Source organism: Lissotriton helveticus, chromosome 1_1, assembly GCF_964261635.1.
Source record: "Lissotriton helveticus chromosome 1_1, aLisHel1.1, whole genome shotgun sequence".
Taxonomy (NCBI): domain Eukaryota; kingdom Metazoa; phylum Chordata; class Amphibia; order Caudata; family Salamandridae; genus Lissotriton; species Lissotriton helveticus.
In genome coordinates this window covers 1,104,252,860-1,104,274,095 of record NC_136057.1, presented here as the reverse complement: position 1 = coordinate 1,104,274,095, position 21,236 = coordinate 1,104,252,860, and the positions used below count along the sequence as shown (strand labels likewise).

General features: G+C 42.1%; 1 protein-coding gene across 12 annotated transcripts in view; it reads right to left on the bottom strand.

Annotated features, from left to right (window-relative positions):
* NAP1L1 (nucleosome assembly protein 1 like 1) overlaps positions 1 to 21,236 on the bottom strand; it is a 47,333-nt gene that overhangs the window by 9,791 nt on the left and 16,306 nt on the right. For 3 of the 12 annotated variants that reach the window (XM_078678467.1, XM_078678535.1, XM_078678474.1), the window contains exons 7-14: positions 20,530 to 20,658; positions 19,505 to 19,576; positions 17,683 to 17,822; positions 16,016 to 16,161; positions 15,917 to 15,936; positions 11,291 to 11,410; positions 8,425 to 8,457; positions 7,363 to 7,413 (exon numbers count right to left, since the gene is read on the bottom strand). In XM_078678467.1, coding sequence (XP_078534593.1) covers positions 7,363 to 7,413; positions 8,425 to 8,457; positions 11,291 to 11,410; positions 15,917 to 15,936; positions 16,016 to 16,161; positions 17,683 to 17,822; positions 19,505 to 19,576; positions 20,530 to 20,658 — 711 coding nt within the window. Of the gene's footprint in view, positions 1 to 5,434; positions 5,485 to 7,094; positions 7,124 to 7,362; positions 7,414 to 8,415; positions 8,458 to 11,290; positions 11,411 to 15,916; positions 15,937 to 16,015; positions 16,162 to 17,682; positions 17,823 to 19,504; positions 19,577 to 20,529; positions 20,659 to 21,236 lie in introns of all 12 variants that reach the window. The other 9 variants (XM_078678448.1, XM_078678527.1, XM_078678457.1 and 6 more) reach the window with 7 other exon arrangements.

The following is a 21,236-nucleotide window of genomic DNA, read 5'->3' as shown; positions in this document are numbered from 1 at the left end:
ATAATGCTGTGACAGTGACTTTAGTAAACTAATCATACCTTAAATACACAAGTGAATTTTAAACCTACTCAGATGTGTGGTAGTTTGAAAAATAAATGGAATGCAGTCTGCAAAATTGTATTATCTTGTGGTCTACCAGCAACAAAAAAGCAGTAAATGCATGCAGACCACATAGTGCCAATGTAAAATTCCTCCACTTTAAAAAGTAAGGAGTACAAATATAGGTATATCCAATTGAGCCCACGCTTTCAGAAGTGAGCAGCCTCAAGTCCTGTTCGATTTAGGAGAGCACATTTTATTCTACAAATTGTCAACTGCCTCAATCTTAGTGATCAAAACTACATTAAGTTAACTGTTATGGACAGGAACCATGTGTTCAGCAACGGGCAGACTGTCCATGTCCTACAACCCAGTGTACCCGCAAGCCTATAGTAGCCTTGGTGGCAGCTCAATTATAGGCAGAGTGGTTGTACACAATACATGACCTACCTTTCAGAGGCACAATAACCAAGCCCCAACATATCTGGAGAGCAGAGAGTGCCCCTTCAACAATCTTTAGCCTCTGCATCCAATTATGGCCACAGGTGCAAAGTGTTGACCTTTTTTGGACAAGTCAAGCATGCTCCATGTGCAGCAAAAGCAGGTACACATGCCTGTAGCTCAAGGATGCCTCAATTTAGTTGTGTACCAGAAATTCAGCCTATAAGATTCTAGGAGTGGCGCTCAACGCTTCTGCAGCACTTTGGTGTTCGCACTGAAAAACGAATGTTAACAGCCTATATAAAAGATGACTGCTGAAGATTCTGATAGCAGAGGAAATGCAACCATGCAATATATAAAAAACCCTAATTCTGGAAAATTCTACACTGTCCCACTGAAGCAAAAAGCTGAGCGATAGTTTAGTCTATTAAGGTAAAGTAGGCTGGACTCCAAACAAACCAGGAGGTCACTCAGGGAATTCAATGCTAGTTCTACCCTATCCAGAATAGATACGTTCTGGTAGGCACACAAGGGGCTCAAAGAGCATAGAAAGGACCTACTGCAGCAGACTGGTTTGCTGGATATGGGACCAGAATAGATCAAATGCCAAGGCTAGGCGTAGACAATTGGATAAATTGTGAGTGCAAGGTATACTACATTACAGGTGTTTTCCTTCTGCAGATATACATAGCCCTGTCTCATTGTTTCAAGCTCTACCATTGCTATCAATCTCGCAATTGTTCTGCTGTTTTGTTCAAAGAGGTTTCATATGATAGTGTTTGACTGCTATGCTTAGTTGAATTCCATTTGCTCAAGTAATGTAAACTGCTCCAAATACTTGCCTAGTCAAAACTTGCTCTGCAGTGTAATTATAGAAGATAAATGTTTAAGGATACACTAGTCTTCAAGTCCAAGTTAAAACGGCAACTAATATAGACTTGATATGCAAGATAAGGAAAGCCTTCATAGGTCATTAACACGTTCCGTTAGCAGCACAGAATCACTCATTCCCTGATGCTGCGCACGACCGTTGGCCGACGCAGCCCCACCCTTGGCCGCGTTAAACGTGTTAAATGTAATATTATGGGTTGTACCTGTACACAATGTTAGAGCCAACTTAAACGCATTTGCAATAGGTTGTGTTTATGCGAGTTCGAGCTATTAACATTGTAAATGACAAAGCCTTTTCATTAGGTTTTGGTTTTTAAAACTAAAGACATTGTCATTTACAATGCTAATAGCTTAAACACTTGGCAATGCGAGACCTATTTCATTCCAAATGCTGGTTTTACTTCTGGAAACAGGCTGGACATCAACTTCATGAAAACCACAGTGCTGAAAATATTGAGATGATAAATTGTTGGAGCTTAAATGGGAAGCTGCTTGCAAATTAACATGCAAATATATTAGGGTTACCATCATTAACAGGGGCTCTTTCCATCACCACAAGTGAGAAATTATGGCCAAAGCCTGGTCACTCAATTTTGCCTTTGCAACGGTCAAAATAATTAAGAACCCACCACTCAACCCCCAACGTAAAATCCTCAGGGCAAAACTGACTCCATTACCATATGGTAGTGAAATATGGAGGGAAATTGAGCTCCTACATTGATTAGGAGCCAAAATGTATGGCTCCTATTGTATACAAATATTTTCTTCCCAAGCTCAAATGAGTTTGGAATTTTAGAAAGTAGTGCGGCCAGATAGCGCATGTCTCAAAGCATATTATTTTAAGAATGAGTAACTGCGCACTTCGGATTATGTAATCGTACAAGTATTAAGCACCACCAAAATGGATCCTTCTTTAATGCAGGCATGAGACTTAATGACCATGCCATGCATTACATTTCAAAAGGCTTAGATTCAACAGATATGATTCCTAGAGGAGGAGGGCATGAACAGCCACGAAAAGCTAGCGGACATATTAGTATGGCTGTGGAAGAGACCCGTATTCCAGACCCAACTGGGTGGTTTGCCAGTCGAGCTCCCTGCAAAGTGTGACAGTAGGGCATGGCCAGTGATGAGCTGTGGCGATCCACAAGATCTGCAGGACTGGTTGATGCTCTGGGCAGCCTAGAGGGTTGAGACAGTGGGAGCTCACGCACCTGGAGTCAGCGGGACCGGTGTTATGGAGTGCTAGTGTGTGGGGGAGGGGGTGCCTCGCCTGAGATCAGTGGGTGGGTAGCCAGACAGTGACAAGAGTGCAAACGAGATGGGCTAGGCTCCAGCCTAGCATGGACCCGTCCAGCCTGACATTGTGGTGGGTGGCAGGGGGCCTGGAGGCCATTGCACCCCTCCGTTTCTTTCCCCATCCAGTTCATGCCTTGACCAGCAGTGCCTCTGTTATAAGGGAGAAGCGAGGTAGCATAGTGCTACTCATGTGCTGCATAGACAAGCAGGCAAAGGACTGGGGAAAAACAAGAAGCTGCATGGGCCAGGAGAGACTGTCCTAGTCAGTGACAACTCCATCAAACACGGACAAGAATTCCAGCCTACAGAGAGCAAGTTTCCGAATTCAGCAGAGCGTGCTAGCTGCTGACATTAAAACAGAAGTGGCAGACGCTGTGAAAGCAGCGTCCTGCAAATGTTGCAAACAAAGTGGGTGCCGTAGCAGGTAGTGTTTGAGTAGATGCTCATTATAGAAAATGTACACAGGCTGTAAACACAGTAGAACAGAAGTAAAAGATTCAGTCCTCATGGGAGGTTACAAATGAAGACAGGCTGTACTAAGGAGGCACTAAAACCTTTCAATGAATCAGAAGCCAGCATTTCCAAGGACAATGACAAGCCAATGAAAAATATGGGTAGAGTGTGGGCAGGGCTTTAAGTCCATACTAATACAGCATGCCTTTGAGAGCTGTATTTGATACAATTACATAAGAGGGCAGCCATCTAAAGCCACAACTGCGCCAGATAGTCCAGGCTGCAAATCACGGGATAATGTCTGGATCACATTTCTTGCATGGGACTTGACAAGCTCTAATACCAAGCCCAGGATGTTATTACCCTAGTCTCAGTGTGTGAATCGATTTTCTACTAGGAGCAGTATACACACAAAATCAGCTCATCTTGGTTAAGAAAACATTTTCACAAGATTGAACATTGGTTAGCAGTAAAAGCCAATCTAGGCAATCACTGAAGCACTTCCTCTTCAATAGCACTCAAATTAAGGCATGCATTAGTATAGTCTGGTTTATGAGTTTTGGGCCACTTCGGTCACCAAATTCCTCAGGCTAACTTTACCTCAGAGGCTGTGTCAGGAATAAGAGAAATAGGTAAACCAGACATGCATGAAAATTGTAATATCTTAGAGAAAGGTTTTAATGAGGCTGGTAAATTTCTTCCAAATGACCCAACATCAGTTTGATCAAATATATAAATTCAGAACAGCAAATCTAGGTTAACAATAATATCACTTCACTGAAAGTGTGGCAGAGAACCGCTACACAATACGAATGTCAGACCTAACTGGGCTCACGTGGAGTGTGACAGGTTAGTGTAATTTCTATCTGCATTAGGCACGTTTATAGGAGAGAAAGCTTATCTATAATAAATATGGTAAGGAAAATCTGCTTCTGAAAGCAATGGTTGACCAAAAGATACTTAAGTGAAATTGTATCAGTATTGTTTTGGAGGAAATTCCCATTTCAAACACTGTAAACTAACAATACTTGCACCTACCATATTCTAGCTTTATAACTCACTGTAGTAGGCTATACCGGCCATTAAAGGCCGGTACCAGCGTTAAAGTAGCGAGCCGCAGCAGAGTGCCTTTAACAAGGCAGCGTGACTTTAATGGTCAGTATTGCACAGCTACGAAAGGCTATAAGACTATTTTAGAACATTCTGCCCTCGGTGGCAGAATGTTCTAACAAATAAAACAAAGGCCTCTTGGAGCCTAACTGGGTTTAAATCCCCTCTGGCTCCAAGAGTCCTTTGTTCACAGCAAAAGCTGTGACCGAAAGCAACATTGGAATGTTGCTCGGCAGTTGTTTACTGGCCCGTAGAAGCAAGGAGCACTCCATTGTATTCAATTCCAATATTCTAATCGTGTTCATTTTGTTTATAAAAAAACAAGACCTCCCTCACTACTCTGCAGCTTTAGTGGGTTGCTGAATAGAAGAGGGGAAAGGTCTGCCACTTCAGGATTAACCGGATTAGACTTCATCTTTTGATTAGCATAGAGTATTATTCATCCTTGGAGACACTTTCATCTAGAGGCAATAGAAGAGTACGATGGTCAGGTATGGGCCTCAGATGGTAAAGGGTCCCACTCACCAAGCAGGACAGATGGTATTTTTAGGATGTTCTTCCTCACCTGGACAGGCCATAGCCCCATTTTATTTGTTCTAGTTTTTGGAATCAGATCTTGGAGTAATGGTCTCAAATGGCAATCAATCTGGCAACCAGCGCACTTTGAATCCTACAGGAGTGTGTACCAGAAAATTCACAGGACTAATATAGCAGTAATTAACTATACAGGTTGGATAAAAGCAGTTAATCTACTAGCCCCAGTCAGTGCCTCTAAATCTAGGATTAGCAATCACTCTGCCCCCTGGTTTTTCAGAGGATCTAAAAACTCTGAAACAAGGAGGAGGCAACAAGAAAAAAAGTCAGAAAGATTAGGAGTTAGAAATAAGTAAATACAAAAATGTTTGCTGGATTACAAGATCATGAATAAGGGGAAAAAATGCAGTAATTTAATCGAATGATGGAAACTGCAAAAAAACTGGCTGAAAAGAATAGACTAAAATTATTAACAGAAACATCTAATAAACGATCAACACAAGGCAAGTGTTCGACACTGAAGCTAAATTCTTTAAGCATAAAGTAGGTGTATAACTCTCAAATTCTGTTCCCTCTTCCCCCACCAACCTTACCCCATCCTCAAACGAGCTGGTCTACACTAAGTCTCACAGGACAAGTCACTCCTGAAAGCATTCACCCCTCCCACCTTTGATGTAGTGACCTTGGATCAATGCTGCTAAATCTGGCATACATTCACTGGAAAGAAAGAAAAAAGTTACAGGGACATTAGCCTCATATTTTACTCATACAAAACCAGAGTAATTCAGCAGTTCTAGTAACCAGAGTCAACCAACTTACGCCACTGCAATGCGCTGCTTTGGACCTCTATATCACTCATGACAGTTTAATTGTATTTCCTAACTAACCTTTGAAAGTGGGTGTGTGCCTGTGTGGGTCTGTGAGTAGCTTTATGGGTCCGAGTATGAGTGGCTGTGGGTTTGCTAGTGGTGCTATGGATTAAAGGAATTATTCAGGGCATTTAAGAAAGAGAACCATTGACTGCTCTCGGACAAGGAACCCCCCTTGTCAGTCACTTGCGCTAAAAAAAGCAAGAATGTAGACACCACAGATAACTTTGCCTTGGCCATGTGCACAAAGTAAAGATGATTAGTGCTTTATATAAGTGGAGCTTCAACTCGGGGAAAAAAAAAAAAAAAAAAAAAAACAAAAGGACAGGCAGCCCCTCCACAGGACGAGCCATTTGTCCTATGTGCCCCTAGTGTGCTATGGGACTGCAGGGAGAGCATCAAGGTGCCTGAAGTCGCTGACTGCACCCCACCTCGTGTGGGAGCCCACATTGCCTTCACACAACAGGAGCTGCTAAACATGTAGCCCCGTGTTTTAAAGCAATCCTCTAATCTGTTTCCCTGCTCACTTGACAGCAGGCAGGGAACCATACAAAAGCTCTGCTTCTGGCAACCGAGAGCATTGCTCCACTCTCGCTTGCTGGAAGTGAAGGGTTTGCTGTGACTTGGCTGGAGCCATCAAAGCTTCCACCAAGCCACAGCAAACATTTATGTTCCAGGGGTGTTCACCCTGGTATACAGCAGGATACTGCCCTAGGTGGGTAGCGATCCCCAGGGCAGGGACCAGCCCGGGAGGGTGGGCCACATACGCAACCCCCCCGCCTATTTAAAATCAATAGAATTTGGCCCTGGGGTGGTTCCAGGGCCTGGTTAGGTGGTCCCAGGGACTTTTTTGGGGGAGCCCCTCCCATTACAAAGAAAATAGCCCTAGGGAGGTGGCGATTCCCAGGATGTACAAATGCCCAAGGAGGGGGGCATGCACCCCCCTCTGTAACTGTTAGGCTGCATGACCATCGGGACCTGGACCACCAGGGGACAATTAGTGGAGAACAGGAGTGGGTCCTGTTATCAGGGAGCTGCGGAGTAAGACTCCCACCAAAAAACACACCTTTATTTTTATTGGGGGTGGGGGGCGGGGAAGCAAAAAAGTCTGGCAAATGCATGGTTCTTAGTAAAGGATTCCATGCGGGTTTGGTTTTTAAAAAGGTTTCACTGCTTGAGTGAAAAAAATGTGCGCCAGTAACAAGAAAAATTTTAAGTAGGTGGGTTAAATATACAAGTCCAATATGAATGAGTAATAAACCGATAGCCAAGAATTAACTGTAGGTTTATCAATGCAGTTCCTCATTACCAATAATCAAACTAACATTTTCTTCACACATAATGGATACACAATAGCAATCTCTTGCTCAGGTTAAAGATTAGTGGTATGCTTTGCAGACTAACACCCAAGACAGTTAGTGTGTTAATGCAGTGTTAAAAATGGCAAGCGTTACCTACCCAGGACAAGATTTCTACAAGATTTAAACCTAGTGAGGAAAAACGAAGAGGAACGGATGTATGAAGGAAGAAACATGCTTACAAATTAGACACAGCAAATTAGCAAAGATTGTTATCTTGACTTGTTATCTTGCCATTTAGTATCCAAACTGGCCTGTTTATTAAAATGGACAGATTTTTTCATTGATACTAAATGATTGAGTAACCTTAACAAAGTGCACAATCATAGAAACGAACTCTTAAACCAACTGAGAAGAAGACCATTTACCTTGGGCTCGTAATCTGGATCATTTTCTTCATCAGCTTCCTCCTCACCCTCCTGTCAAGAAAGATGGGCATTAAGCAATGATACAATAATACCTTGAGAACATTTCGGATACCACTAAGGGGGGGGGGGGGGGGGACAAAAACGACAAACAAAGACTTACCTGAAGTAAAAACAGCCAGAAAGCACGTCAAGGACTATCCACAGTCCGTTGTTAAAGGGTTTTACCTCCGACCTTTCAACTGCCCACTACCATCTTCTCCTCTGTATTTCAGATTAATTATTGGGTTCTGTGGTCGGGACTATCTGGGAATGTGATCTGCTACTGCATATCATATTCCATAAGTTCATCCTCAACATGATTGGCTTCTGCCTAAGAGTAATCTTTCAACCAGGACAGAAGCTACAGGCATGAGGCAAAGCTCAAAAGCAAACTCCAAAAGCTAGTAAAGAGTACTCTCAGACGCCAAATATTCCCTCCAATGCTGCTAGGGGTGACTGGACAAAAGTTACTAAAACTAGGCCCAACAGTGGACTGCAGATAACTATAGGCTGTCAGCCACAGGCATTACAGGAAAACGGATACTTGGCCCACTAGCACCAATACAGGTAATGTTCAATTATTTCCAAGGCAAGCCAGGAAATGAACCTCAATTCACAAGACTTACTCACACTAGCCTGGGAATGGAATATTCTTCCAAGACTAGTTTGCTAAAGGAGGCTGTATTACCCCCTCCGTAGGTTCAATAGGGCAGTCAGTCCTTAATACAGCATTCTAGGGGGGGACACAATTTTCAGACAGCTATGCTTGCGAGACCTGCACGATTAGGTTTCAAAAAAACCTGTGCAGATCAATAGACGTCACTGCTGACCAGTAGTGTAGAAGTTAATTCAATGTATAAATACATTTAAGATTTTATTGTAGTTACTGAATACCCCTACTATTAAAACAGATTGCCTAGTTTGTGGCCCAAATCGCTTGCCTCCAGTTACCCAATAGAAAAGCATTAGACCACCCTCTTCCCCCCCCATATACCAGTAATACAATAGACATACGAATAATACCTCATCATCCGCTTCTTCGCCTTCTTCATCATACTAAAAAAAAAAATGAATGTAATTAGGAACCGCCATGCTGCACAACAAAAGGTTTACACAGACACATTACAGCACACAAATGTATTCTTATGACCCAGTTTAAACCCCTAGGAATCAAACATTTAAACCATGACAGCCAGTCTAGGTAGTAGTGGGACTTTAATCTTCCAGCCCCCCCAAAGAAAGTTCTTGAGAAGTCATACAAGAGATCTAATTTGCATAGAAAAAAATTAGAGCCTGACCCTGAGGAATGTTTGGCTTCATTAAAGCTGGAGAAGACCCCAAAATAGTCCTATTTGAACCATCTATCTTAAGTTAACTGGTACTGGAATGGGCCACAGATTTATTTATTTTAGTTTTATAGAGCACAAACCAGACCCATAAGGGTATCCGAGCGCTTTACAGGAATGACAAGTAGTATACAAGGGACTTCGGAGGGGTGGATACATTTGGGATCAGACAGAAACAGTTAGGATAAAACTGGTAGATACGTTTTTCAAGAGACACGTTGTCTCAGATCCAGGGTGGGATGTACAGAGAGGTGCCAGGTGGGTGTCATCCAGACATCTTGAGAGCTAACAGGAGGGTAGCACAAAGTCACTAAGGTGATTGTTAGTAGAGGGATTTGCCCATAAGGAAAGTTGTCCTCCATTTTAAAGTGTGCCAGGGATGGAATTTTTCGAATGGCGGGCAGGAGTGAATTCCAAATTCTTGGTGCAGCCACGATTGTATGTGGTTCTCCCCCAACGCAATTGTGCAGATTGGAGCAAAAGGTTTGGCGGATCGGAACTTTCTGGCTCCTCTGGAGCCTACAAGTTTTTGGGTGAAGAACGTCGGTGAGTTTGAGTGTAGCACCTTGTGAGTGATGCAAGCCAGCTTAAGTTGGATTCTGGCCTTGAACTGAAGCCAGTTGAGAGCTTTAAGGTGAGGGGGATAAGTGGTCGAATTTATTTGAGCCAGTTAGGAGTCTAGCAGCAGCATTGAGGCGGGCTTTAATGGTGCCAGGGAGGCAAGGTAAATTAGCATGCTTCATCCCACTCCAGCCATATATGTAGGAGATCCGGCGGGGGGCACATTCATGTATCCAAGCATGGGCATGAGTGCATTGGACCATCCTATAGTATGTTTCTAGGTTTGTTCAGTCTTTTGTAAAGCACATGGCTGCCCAAGGGTTTCCCAGCACTAAATGTGTGCTGTAAGAGGGTGGATCATTGGGGCTTAGTGGGAATAACCATGCCTTAAGCTTCTTGCTGAAGCTGGGCTCCTAATCGAGCAGTCTCCGTTTCCGGGGCTTGGAGTTTCACAACTTCAGGACCAGGTGTGAGAACGATCTGCCGCCTCATCTTGCTCTTAGGTCTGCACAAGACAGTCTTATGAGCACTTCCAGAACTAAGGCATCTTATAGAAATATACGCAGAGATGAGGTCTGATTTTCCGAGGGGCCACTGATGTTAATTGCTTTGAGCAAGGCAAAGATTTAAACTTGATCTTGGCATCAATGAGTAACTAGTGGAGCAGTTGCAGGGATGCTTTTACCGATTTGTGTCTTGGGTTCTGAGCAATAACCTAGCCGCCGCATTTTGTACGACCTGCTGGCTATTTGTGACATTTTGGTGAGCCCAGATGGGAGTTGCCATAATCAAGGCGGGACACCACCAGGGATTGAATAAATTCTTTTAAGGTGTTCTGGCATAAGCCCAATCCTTTGGATCATTCCAAGAACACCAAAGCACGTGACTGCGGATTTATTGGCTTGATTGTCTATTGTTAGTGCTTTGTCCAGCCACATACCCAGGCTCTTTATGGATAGTTTGGGAACAGGAGTATTTCCCAGGTCCTTCGGCAAGCTAAACAGGCCTGGGGGAATGGTTATTCACCAGGCACAATTCTGCTTTGTCACCATTAATTTTAGGCAACAGTTGGCCATTCAATTTGACTCTTCAGACAGGGCACTAATTGATGAAGTTTCAAGTTTGGGCCATTCGCAAAGGAGACCAGATATGTCAAGCATCGGAGATGAGACCGCCCAGACTGATATCTGCCAATGGGTGCATATACATGTTGAAAAATGTGGGACAGACAAACCCTGTGGGACTACACATTTAGCTGGCATAGTGTTAGACAGGCGGGTTCCATAATCTGAAATTATCTGTCAGAAAGGAGGTGGGCCACTCTAGAGCTTTGCCTTGTGACTGATCTTAGTCAGCCTTCGACAAGTGAGCAATTTGACATGACTGGAAGCTATTTAAAGGCACGTCTGCTAGATGATGAATGCCTACAGACAGTGAAGGGGTCTCTTGTTAAATATTCTCAGGCAGAGGAGATTAGTGGTACACAAACTGAACTTTGCTTTGAGGTTAGTTGTGGCACAAAACCCCTTTCCAGAGGCTTGCGGTACTAAATGCCCAGAGTCCACTGCATCACAAGAGAGGAAAATGTGCTGTCTACCTTGCAGTTAATGCAGATGGCCATTTAGTTCTGGGCTCTGAACGGTTATAAGGGGACATGAACCCACAAATGGCCCTGGACCTTTAAGATCACAGGTAGTGGTTGACAAACTAACATGACTGAGGGCTACTACTGCACCAGCTGCATAGAACACAGGAGTAATCCAGCTAAAGAAAAAGCCAACATAAACAAAAAAGCCTTTTCCCATTGTCCCTAAATACCTTGAGGCCCATCTTCAAATGAGCAGTTTTAATCAAGACCCATTTATGGTCACCAAGCACAATAACTCAAGCCATAGGCTGAGGTAATAACCACCCCATCCCAAGATGTACACAAATAAAAACCTTTTCCAAAAGGTACAGAAAACTGGATGTTATTTACTTACATCATCGTCATCTTCTATAGCTTCACCAGTGAAGTACAACACCGATCGTGGGACAATACGCTCTCTCAGAAAGTGACCAATTTCAAAATCTGCAGCAAGGATTGCTTCTGCATCGTCATCCTGCAAAACGGGATTAAAGTCATGTGTGACATACTAAAACCATTCCACATTATTAAAATGCAGGCATGTGCATAACCAAAACAGTACCAACTCTGCTGCAACTTGCACTAGATATTTTTGATGTGTGTTAAAATAAATAGCAACCTGTATTTTAGGTACACTTTAACAGCAATCGCAGCCAATTTCACAATTCACCCGTTATGTACACCATTTCAACAGGAAAATATTTTTAATTACATAAAAATAGCATGTGTCTAAAATTGTAGCCTAGACTGACTTTCAACACATAGGAAATTAAGGGACACAGCAGCCAATTACTTTAGGTCACCAACTTCACTATTCCATCAGGGCTTGTATTGGTAGCTGCGGTGAACAGCTATTTGGAAGTGATGTCCTTTAGGAATCGCCAATAAAAATGCCTTACCATCCAAGAATTCAGGGCACTGAGCAACTAGTTTTCAAATATTCCACACCATGTAGAACTAGGAGTAAAACAATTTTTCTAGAATAGAAAGCAGATACTTCAAATACCCCAGAGGCTTGTAAAGAAGAGCTCCACGTCTGACAAGGAGACATTAACCAAATGTATTTAAGGGCAGTTTTGCAGACAGTATAAGCTCTGGAATCCTATGAACAGAAATGCCGGAGAAAGCAGTAGACTTCCATTTCCACTATCCTACAAACCTCCCCTAATGGCCCACTTGGTCATGCAGAAATTGAGGCTTTGCTGTTCACTTAGTGTATGGAAACATTTTGTTCAGCAACAGCACAATATACAAAATTCACATTGGAATTTGATAAATGCAAAGTAACTGGGTCCTAATGGCACCTAGTTTACGAGCCAAAGCTTCCTGTTGCCCGTAGTGGAGCAATTTATAAACACTAAATGGGGTTTGATACTGTAAAGCGGAGTGTGCGTGGGGTTGGATCAATTAGAACAGGCCAAGAACACATTGGACCCCCAAAAAAGGCTATCAATTACTTCAATACACAAAACAGCACATTAGTCCTGTGTGTGCTCATGTAATTTCTTATTTCATTACATCTCATTACACAAAATAGCATGTTCTTGCATATGTAAGATTATATACAAGCCACATTGTGATATTTAACAAAAAGTAAACGGAACAATGGTTCCCTACACCAAAGACCAATACATAACATTGTCAACTGAAGAGGATTAAGGTTGTGAACTAACAAGATATAAAAAATGTACCGCTCCAACAAATCCTTGGGTTTGCTTTAAACAAGTGTGCATAGCCCAAATTGCACAGCGATTAGTGTATTTTATCTACATATAGAGTCCCATTCCCTGCTAGTCTCAGTCCATTTATTCTCCATGGGGCTGGTTATTCAATTTCTTGACCAATACCGGAAATGGTCACTCCTTACTCGTGCACTGCACTATTTGGGTTATTCACAACTTGCTTAAACCAAATGATTTGTTCGAGGAGTAGCTTTTTATATCTTCATGTTAGAGTTCTGGACATTGTTCATTTCTATGTGACAACCTAAAAATCCTCTTAATAGATGGACACTGTTAAGCATCTGTCTTTGGTGTATTATCTTGTGCATTTGTTAAGTATCTCGACGTGGCTTGTATACACATTTATATATGTAAGAGGCCATTTTGTGCAGTAAGATGTAATGAAATTGAATGAGAAATACAGGATCAGTTACACGGGTTAATGCGCTATTTTGTGGCGTGGCCTAGTGAGGCCAGACCAATATGTTTGAATATCTTTATTCGGCAATTTTTCACCATAAAAGAATGCACATACATAAACATTTCATCCCAATAAAAGATTATAAAATACAATAAAAGCATGGACAAATCGTCCTCAGCTAGTAGTATCTTCAGTTTGTAGTTTAAGTAACCGGGAACGTGTCAACCACGCACTTCCTAAAAACTTAGCCACCCCACAGATCATACTGGCAGATGAGGAATCTGTAGAAAGGACACGTAGTGCCTGGCTGTGGCACCTCAGCCCCATTTCCCTGCAGACAGGTTTCAACCAAAATTTCCGTGCCCCTTTGTAAGCAGGGCAGGCAAAGAACAAGTGAGCCACCGATTCCTTGGGGGCCGCACAGCCCGGGCAACCACGGGAGCAGACATCTGTGTTCAGCCATCTCACTGTAAATTCATTCACCGGGAGTGTCCCATACCGCAGTTTAAGGTACAGCGCTCGGTCCAATGGTTTGGTTATTAAGTCTAAAAAGGGTTCCAGTTTACGCACAGACTTAGACAAAAACTGGTCAGTGAGTGAACCCAAATTCATAGACCTCATGGTATTATTCTGTACCCAATCCCAGTATAGTTTTTTTAAAACATCTTTTGGTGGTGGTGACTGCGACTCCCATGCCTCTCTAAGACCCAAGCTAAAAACCAATTCTTTTAATTTGTTTAACCATCTTATTTTTTCACAGGTATCCAATAGTAACAGTTCATCCAGCCCTTCTGCATACTTTGCGAGCTCCTCGGTTCTTCTTAGTCGGGACCAGAATAACAATGGACGAAGCCTCACTAAGTCCTTTACTGTTTTCCTGCCCAGATCTAATCTAAGAGGGATCATAGGGGTGGAAGTGGGGAGAGCTACCACATTCCTAAAAAAATTGTTTTCCGCTCTCATCAAGGCCGAAACCCCTTCAAATCCCCACAGTTCAGAGCCATAGAGTGCTGCAGGAAGGATCTGGCCCTCGTAGATGGTCATAGCTGGCGAGACCGGTTTGCTGGTTGACTCCCGAATCTCCTTCAACATCACCCCGGATACTCTATGATGGTTTAATAGCATCTTAGACAAATGATCCTTCCAAGACATATGACTGTTAATTCGGACACCAAGATAGTCAAAAGACTCAACCAGCTCAAGGGGGGCGCTATTAAGCACAAAATTATTTCTAAATCTTCTTGAGGGTGCAAAAGCCATCAGTTTGGTTTTTGATGTATTGATAGTTCGACCTCGATTGGTACAAAAGGAGCTAAACCGATTTAAGAGTTTCTGCAAGCCCACCGGGGATTTAGAAATTAATAGGGTGTCGTCAGCGAAGAGAAGTGTGGGGATTTTCTCCCCCGCCAGGGATGGGGCATCCGACTCCTCCCCCATCAGATGGTCAACCACTCCATTTACGAATAGGGAGAAGAGGGTCGGAGCCATGACACAGCCCTGACGCACTCCTCTTCGCACAGGGATCCTATCTGTAAGTTGACCCTGGGATCCCCATCTCACCCTCGCATAGTTCCCTTCGTGTAGCTTGACGATTAGGCTCAGAAGACCACTGGGAATACCCATCTCTCCTAGAATTCCCCAAAGTTTAGTACGAGGGACCAGGTCGAAGGCGGTTTTAAGATCAATGAAGGCCATATACAAACTGCCCTTCATGATAGTAACCGCCTTCCAATAGATGGCAAAGAATCGAAAGACCTGGTCCATCGTACCTACCTTCCTTCTGAACCCCGCTTGTAAATGGGAGAGGATACTAGCCTCCTCTATCCAATCGCCTACTCTTGAAATGATGACCCTGCCGACCACTTTCTGGATTATGTCTATCAGACTGATAGGTCTGTAGTTTGCAGGGTCATCTCTAGCCCCCTTCTTGTACACGGTAACTACCTCGGCCCCTTTCCAGGAGTCTGGAACCTGGTGTCCCCTCATAATCAGGTTCATTATAATCGCGATTAGTTTAGCCCAGGACTCTACAAGATTACAGCTCCCAATATCTACAGGACGACAGGTCCTATGTGCTGGTGATGTATTTTAAAAAAAGGTTGAATTAGTAAAAAGTGAAGGATCTACATTATAACCTGACACATGGAAGAGGGGTGCAGGGTTGCTGAAGTGATAGAACTAGCTTCTTCCATGAAAGATGCAGTAGGGGCTTTGTACTAGCTCAAATGGTAGACGCACCAATTTACACTTTAAATTCCCATGGGTAGATGTTTCAAGATTGAAGTAAAAAAAAAATCCTGTATAAGTGGAATTGTGAAAAAGTACATTTAAGAATTGTGCGTTGCCAGCCGCTTCTTCCAGATAAGTAAACTGTGCTCTTTGATTTGGAAAAGGTTTTACTTATTGTTATCAACTAGGCCACCCCAGTGTTCTGCTTAGGCCACCCCAGTGTTCTTCTTAAGACTACAAACATCCAATTGGTATACGGATTTCTAGCACCTCTTGAAGAGTTCAAGGGAAGTGGCAATGTCACTGGGCAACACCCTGAAAGGCAAGCCCAGGGGCAATTGAGTGTATCAAAAGTGAATCTTAGGTGTGTGCTTAAGAGGAGACAGTCTATTTTCCTTTTCATGTGGTGGGACTACTATTACACCTTTGGCAGATGGACAGGATGAGACAGCAGTTCGCACAAGATGAAAGACTTCCGCAAGAAATGGTCATAACCAATGTAGGTGTGCTATTTGTGGGACAAACCAGCCATTTTAAAAGTTCAGATTTACAATTCAAATGTTAAGGTTTTAGACAAATTGCAACTTCCTAGGTTTAAGGTTTTACTTACCAGTTCGCCACTTTCTGGAACTGTAAAACAAAATATAAAGTATCAGTATCCGAATATGTGTAGATAAAGATGTGAACAAGTTAAAGACTCCATAGTTACCTTCTGGAGGAGTGAAGAAGTTGAAGAATGAATCATTTGGTACAGTCTTTGTAACCGTTCTAACTGTGCCACGCCCCTTATGCTTCTGTTTCTTCTTGATAGTTTTCAAAGTTACATTTTTTCCTTTCTTCCAGTCTATTTGGCACCTAAATGTACAAAGGAAACATTCAGATAGGGCTTCTAAAATCAGCATTGTTTTCAGTAGTGGAATGAACCAAACAGTCATGCATCATCACCGAATTAACTTTTGGGCAATAGCTGTGTTCTGAGAGAACCATGACCAAGTAAACACTGGTCACTTAAAATCCAGGTCTAAAAAAACTCCTTTCATAGGCAGTGGTTTGGCATAGTGTACTTGAGCGGTAGGTGATCAGGTTGAACATGTATAATTACCCCTGATAGCATAGGTGTAGCACTTAATGGCCTAGTTTGCGTTCTGGTAACCTTCCACCCCCAGTAGCATAATTTGCAATGTTTGAGGTGCAGACAGTAGTACTAAGCATGAGTATCCCTGTATATGCTACAGTTAATTTGGTTAAGATCGCTGTTGGAACAGAGCAGAAATTCAACACTACTACTGCAGGCAGATGTTGAGATGGTTGGTCTGTTCTTCAGCGCTTCAGGACACAGTGGCTAAAGTGGGCACTTTGGACAGAGAATCAGTCCCATAAGACTGAAAAGTGTCCTAGGTCTCTAAAGGTGGATAAAAACAAATTAAAATTTAACAGTAGAGGCCTTATCAGGAGATAGACAATAACGCTTTAAATTGATGCTTTTAACCAATTTTAAAAGCACATTTTTCAAGCCAGAGCATAAGCCACTGTTTAAAATATTCCGTGTTAAACAATCTAAACAGGGTCTAACAAAACGATTCCCATCTTAAGGTTGATCACATTACCTCCCAATACCAACAAAGTCCTTCAGAACCCTACGTGTGGGAAATATCAGGATGAAATGCAGCTATCACTTTAGCAAAGTAATGATGTTACAGGTGAGCGATCAATACAGCCAAAAAGTTTACCGAGAGAGTATATTCAATTGATAAATCAGTTTACAAAAACTAGATAAGACTAGGGACAATAGTCTTCTGTTCGCAGAGAAATCTGAATTTCATGTGGCGTAAGTTCTTTCACTAGTTGGGGGAAAAAATGCTAAAGCAAGTCTGGCGTTTACCCCCAGCCCCCTGCCCTTGTCCATGCTGGTTTTGACATTGTTTTTAAATAACTTGAAGCAGTCCGAATCATTTTAAAGTAAAGAATTGGTTATAAGCAAAAAACACTTTAGATTCAAAAAGCACAGATGTTTAGTCCCCAGCACTTTGAACTACTTTGCAAGTGATTTAGTCATTGTGAAACAGCATAATATTTCAATCGCGGTGAAGTTAGCCAATGGGCAGTGAGCAGACCAACTGCCCCATGCTGGAGTGGGTGCAAGAAAAATAAGCGACAGCTATGGAAAAAAGAGGGCTGGAAGACAGCCCCTAATAAATCTGTATTTTAGTAAAAACATGCATTGGCCAACAGACCTAATTATCTAAGAAACCACTAAGCCAATCCCACTTCACCAGACTTCAACGTTTATAAAAGATACAAAAAGCAGCATTGTAGGTTTTAAAAATTACATTAGTATGAAAGGCAGAAAGTCGGATTAAAAGTGTATATACTCACCCTGTACAGCCCATAATTTCTGGCCCATCAAAGGAAAAGGGATCAGATTCATCTGGCTCAGACCTCATTTTGTAGGATTTTGTCAAGATTTCATTTGTGAAGAACTCGTTTGATTCAAAGTAAAACTCTAGTGTGAAGCTCTGAAAAAAAGGGTCTTTGGTTAGTCCCAAGGCATACGGTACACACATTCTTGCAGACAAACGTAAACAGCCAATTACTGAAGTAATTGGGTCAGAGGATTCACATGAACAGAACCTTCGTACAAAAAAAAGCACTTCTGCATTGTATAATTCAGGACAATTCCTTCACCCTATTACTGCTGTTGCAGTTATCGGTGGTAAACAATTAGAAAAGATAAGGTTAAAACTTGTTTAAGTAGGGCTTCATGAAATCAAATTACATTTAACTGATGACTGGTTAAGAACCCCCGATTACAATTTAAACACCCCCTGCACCCCCCCACACCACCCCATCACACCCAGTCCGAAGCGTAGTGAGGGTCAGGAGAAACTGCACAAAAGCTTAATAGTAATAAAAGCCTAGGGAAAAATCTGGGCATTAAAATATAACTTCACCACAACCCAATCAAGGAAAGGGGCGACCGGAGCAAGGAAAATTCACAAAACAGCTAAACGGATAATCTGGACTACCATCTACACATCACTAAATATTTGTGGTCAAAATAGTTTGCAGTTAATTGTAACGATTCACACAAACTCCATTCCTTTCAAGTAGCATTTTGCCTAGTCCAGGTACTCTTTGATCACTTAAACTAATGAGGAATTCCTCAAAGGGTCAAAAGGTCAGAATAAAGTACACCGGCAAGTCCAAATGTTTAGAGGCACAGTAGTGCAAGGTCTTTATTCCAAGGTACTCAAAACAAGATTAGACCATGTCATTTCTATTTAGTTAAGCATTTCTATAAGGAACAGTAAATCTTAACTGGTGATTCTTGGCCACTAAATTATACAACCAGGCAAGAGTTTGGGGTGATCCTGGGCAAGAATTTTTATTGGTGGTCAATTTAAGAGCATACTACCACATAGGTTACTACATCCAGAACACAGCTATTAGGCACAAATGGGTTTTGTCACGTTGCGAGTCTCATTTGAGACCATAAGCCAAGAAAAGCTTTAATAAAATGCTCATGCAGTGTCACAAGACTAAGTATGAACCTCAACTTAAGAGTGCCCAAAAAAGTTACACCACTTCCATGTTACTGTCAGCATAAGTGTGCAAGAGTAAGTCATCAGCACTAAAACCATATTTTAACAGCACTCCACTTTTTTATTTTCTAAAGCCAAATGTAGGGGGGGTCGGGGAGAGGGACATCAAGTTGTGAAGTCCATACCATCACCAAGATGCCATTTCAAAAATATACCCATACACCTTAAATCCGATGCTTCGTGTACATCACTAGCCTGGCATGCCCAACAATTACTGGAACACCAGAGCAAGAGAAAATAGGATTCCAATGTGGTTTGCTTACTGGTCCCCATTTCCAGTCAATGTCAAGCCCCTGGAGACTGAAGCTGCCAGTCGATAAATGCTTTTGACAAAATACGATCCCTGCTGAAAATAGATCTTCAACAGTTGCAAGGAAATGGGTCTCTGGTCAAACCATACACCTAGGATTGACGATGCTTTACCAGTCAGGAATACAGTTGTCCCCCACAATTAGGCAGTTGTAGGAATAGTCTTAGCGTGTACAATTATGAATTAGTACAGCAACAAGACAGTTCAAGAAGCACAAGTGAGTAGTACGTTGATGTAAATACATGTTAAACAAAATGACGTTTGAAACCTTGAACTACAAACTTACCATGGGTTGACCAGCGTCTGAGAATTTAACTTTGATATCTTTTAAATGTTTCAAAATGGGTTCATCGTGTTCCTTTAAAAATAAGAGTAGAAAATTACTGTAAAACAAACGTTTGAAACTTGAGAAGCCATTAACACCAAGTACAGTAGACTACTGACAAGAGAAAGTTTATTTAAATGAAACTCACTTTACAAAGGAGAGAGGACACCCTGGCTATAGTCGTATTTAAGCAGCTGTTATTCACATTTGAACTGGGCATCCCACAAAATAACTTTCAACTCTAGCTTTTAAAAACAATGATGCAGGAATTCTGACCAAACATAAGAAAAGGCTGTAGTGAATTGTGCAGTTAATGGCAGCAGAAAACCGACCACAGGAACGCTTTTGCAGCATAATGCTTCTGACACGATCCGTCATGTGGTTCTCAATTTAAGACTTCAAAGCGCCTGCAATAATTAACATTGCTAGACTAACAGGTCTATTTAACACAATGTAGTGCCTACATGGCACTACACACCAATGGGAAGATTCAAAATGCAACCTTATACAATTGGTGTCAAGTCACATGGTTTCAAGTGTATTAGATAACAAATCATTAATCTGTCAAGTGGATGCACGTGTTTATTTTCAGAATAAGCATAGACTATCTTGGTTCCACTACACTTCCTGGGTGTAAACAGAAGTGTTCTATATTCACCAATATCCACTTCGATCACTGCAATCTAAGTTCAAAGAATATGTTCTGAAAGTGAAATTAACACTGCAATAATCCAAATGCCCGTCTGCCAACAGGCAACCCTAAATACTATTCACCAGGTGTGACAATAGGGGTCCGCGGGACTAGTCAGAAGCATTAAGAAATCATACTAACTTTAAACTCCGTAATGGTAATATTTCTGTGGGTCGGGGTGAATAAAAGTATTACAATCAATCGCTCATTGCCTAATATATAGCATTACACATTAATCTATTACAAATACATTTTGCTCATGTGGAAAAATAATTTGTGTAATGGCACTACATACCTGAATCATGTCACTTAACAGGTCAACGTTTTTGAACACTGTCAGCCAGAATTCTGGAATACCCTTGGGATCCTCTTTCTCTTCATCTTTTTTTTCCTCTTCAATTTTCGCTTTCTCCTTCATTTCCTCCTTGATGAAATGAATTTATTAGCCACGCTGAACAATGGAACTGAGTACCACTAGGTTAAGATATTCTTAATATCCAATTGAGAATATTGCATGAAGACCAACTAATAAAGCATGAGAATTTACAGGGACCACTTTATTCGCTTGAAAATGGACTAGCTGCGGAAACTGCCCCTTATCCACTTTTGTAGATTTTAAAAGTACAGCGTTTATAGCATTTGAGAACGCCGTAAATGAAGTTATCTTGCAAGTAGAATTTCACAATTTAACCAAGTGAGGCAGATAGAAGGGCAACTGTTTTACCCCACCTAACTCTGCCATAGAGGTTAGCTTTGCTGATGCAGGTCACATTGAACTTAACAGCTCTCAGTGGCATCACAGCGCAGGTGTGGCAGGCAGAACTATATTTCCCAGCCTCCCTAAAAACGGGGCAGGATCAACTGGCAAGCACACCCCTCCGCAAACAGACGAGAATTGCGGTCATGGGACGAACTACTATCCTCCTCCCACATACGTGCATGCAATTTAGAAACAGGCGATGCGTGCGCAGACTCACTTTCACGCATATTTGGCTGACAAAA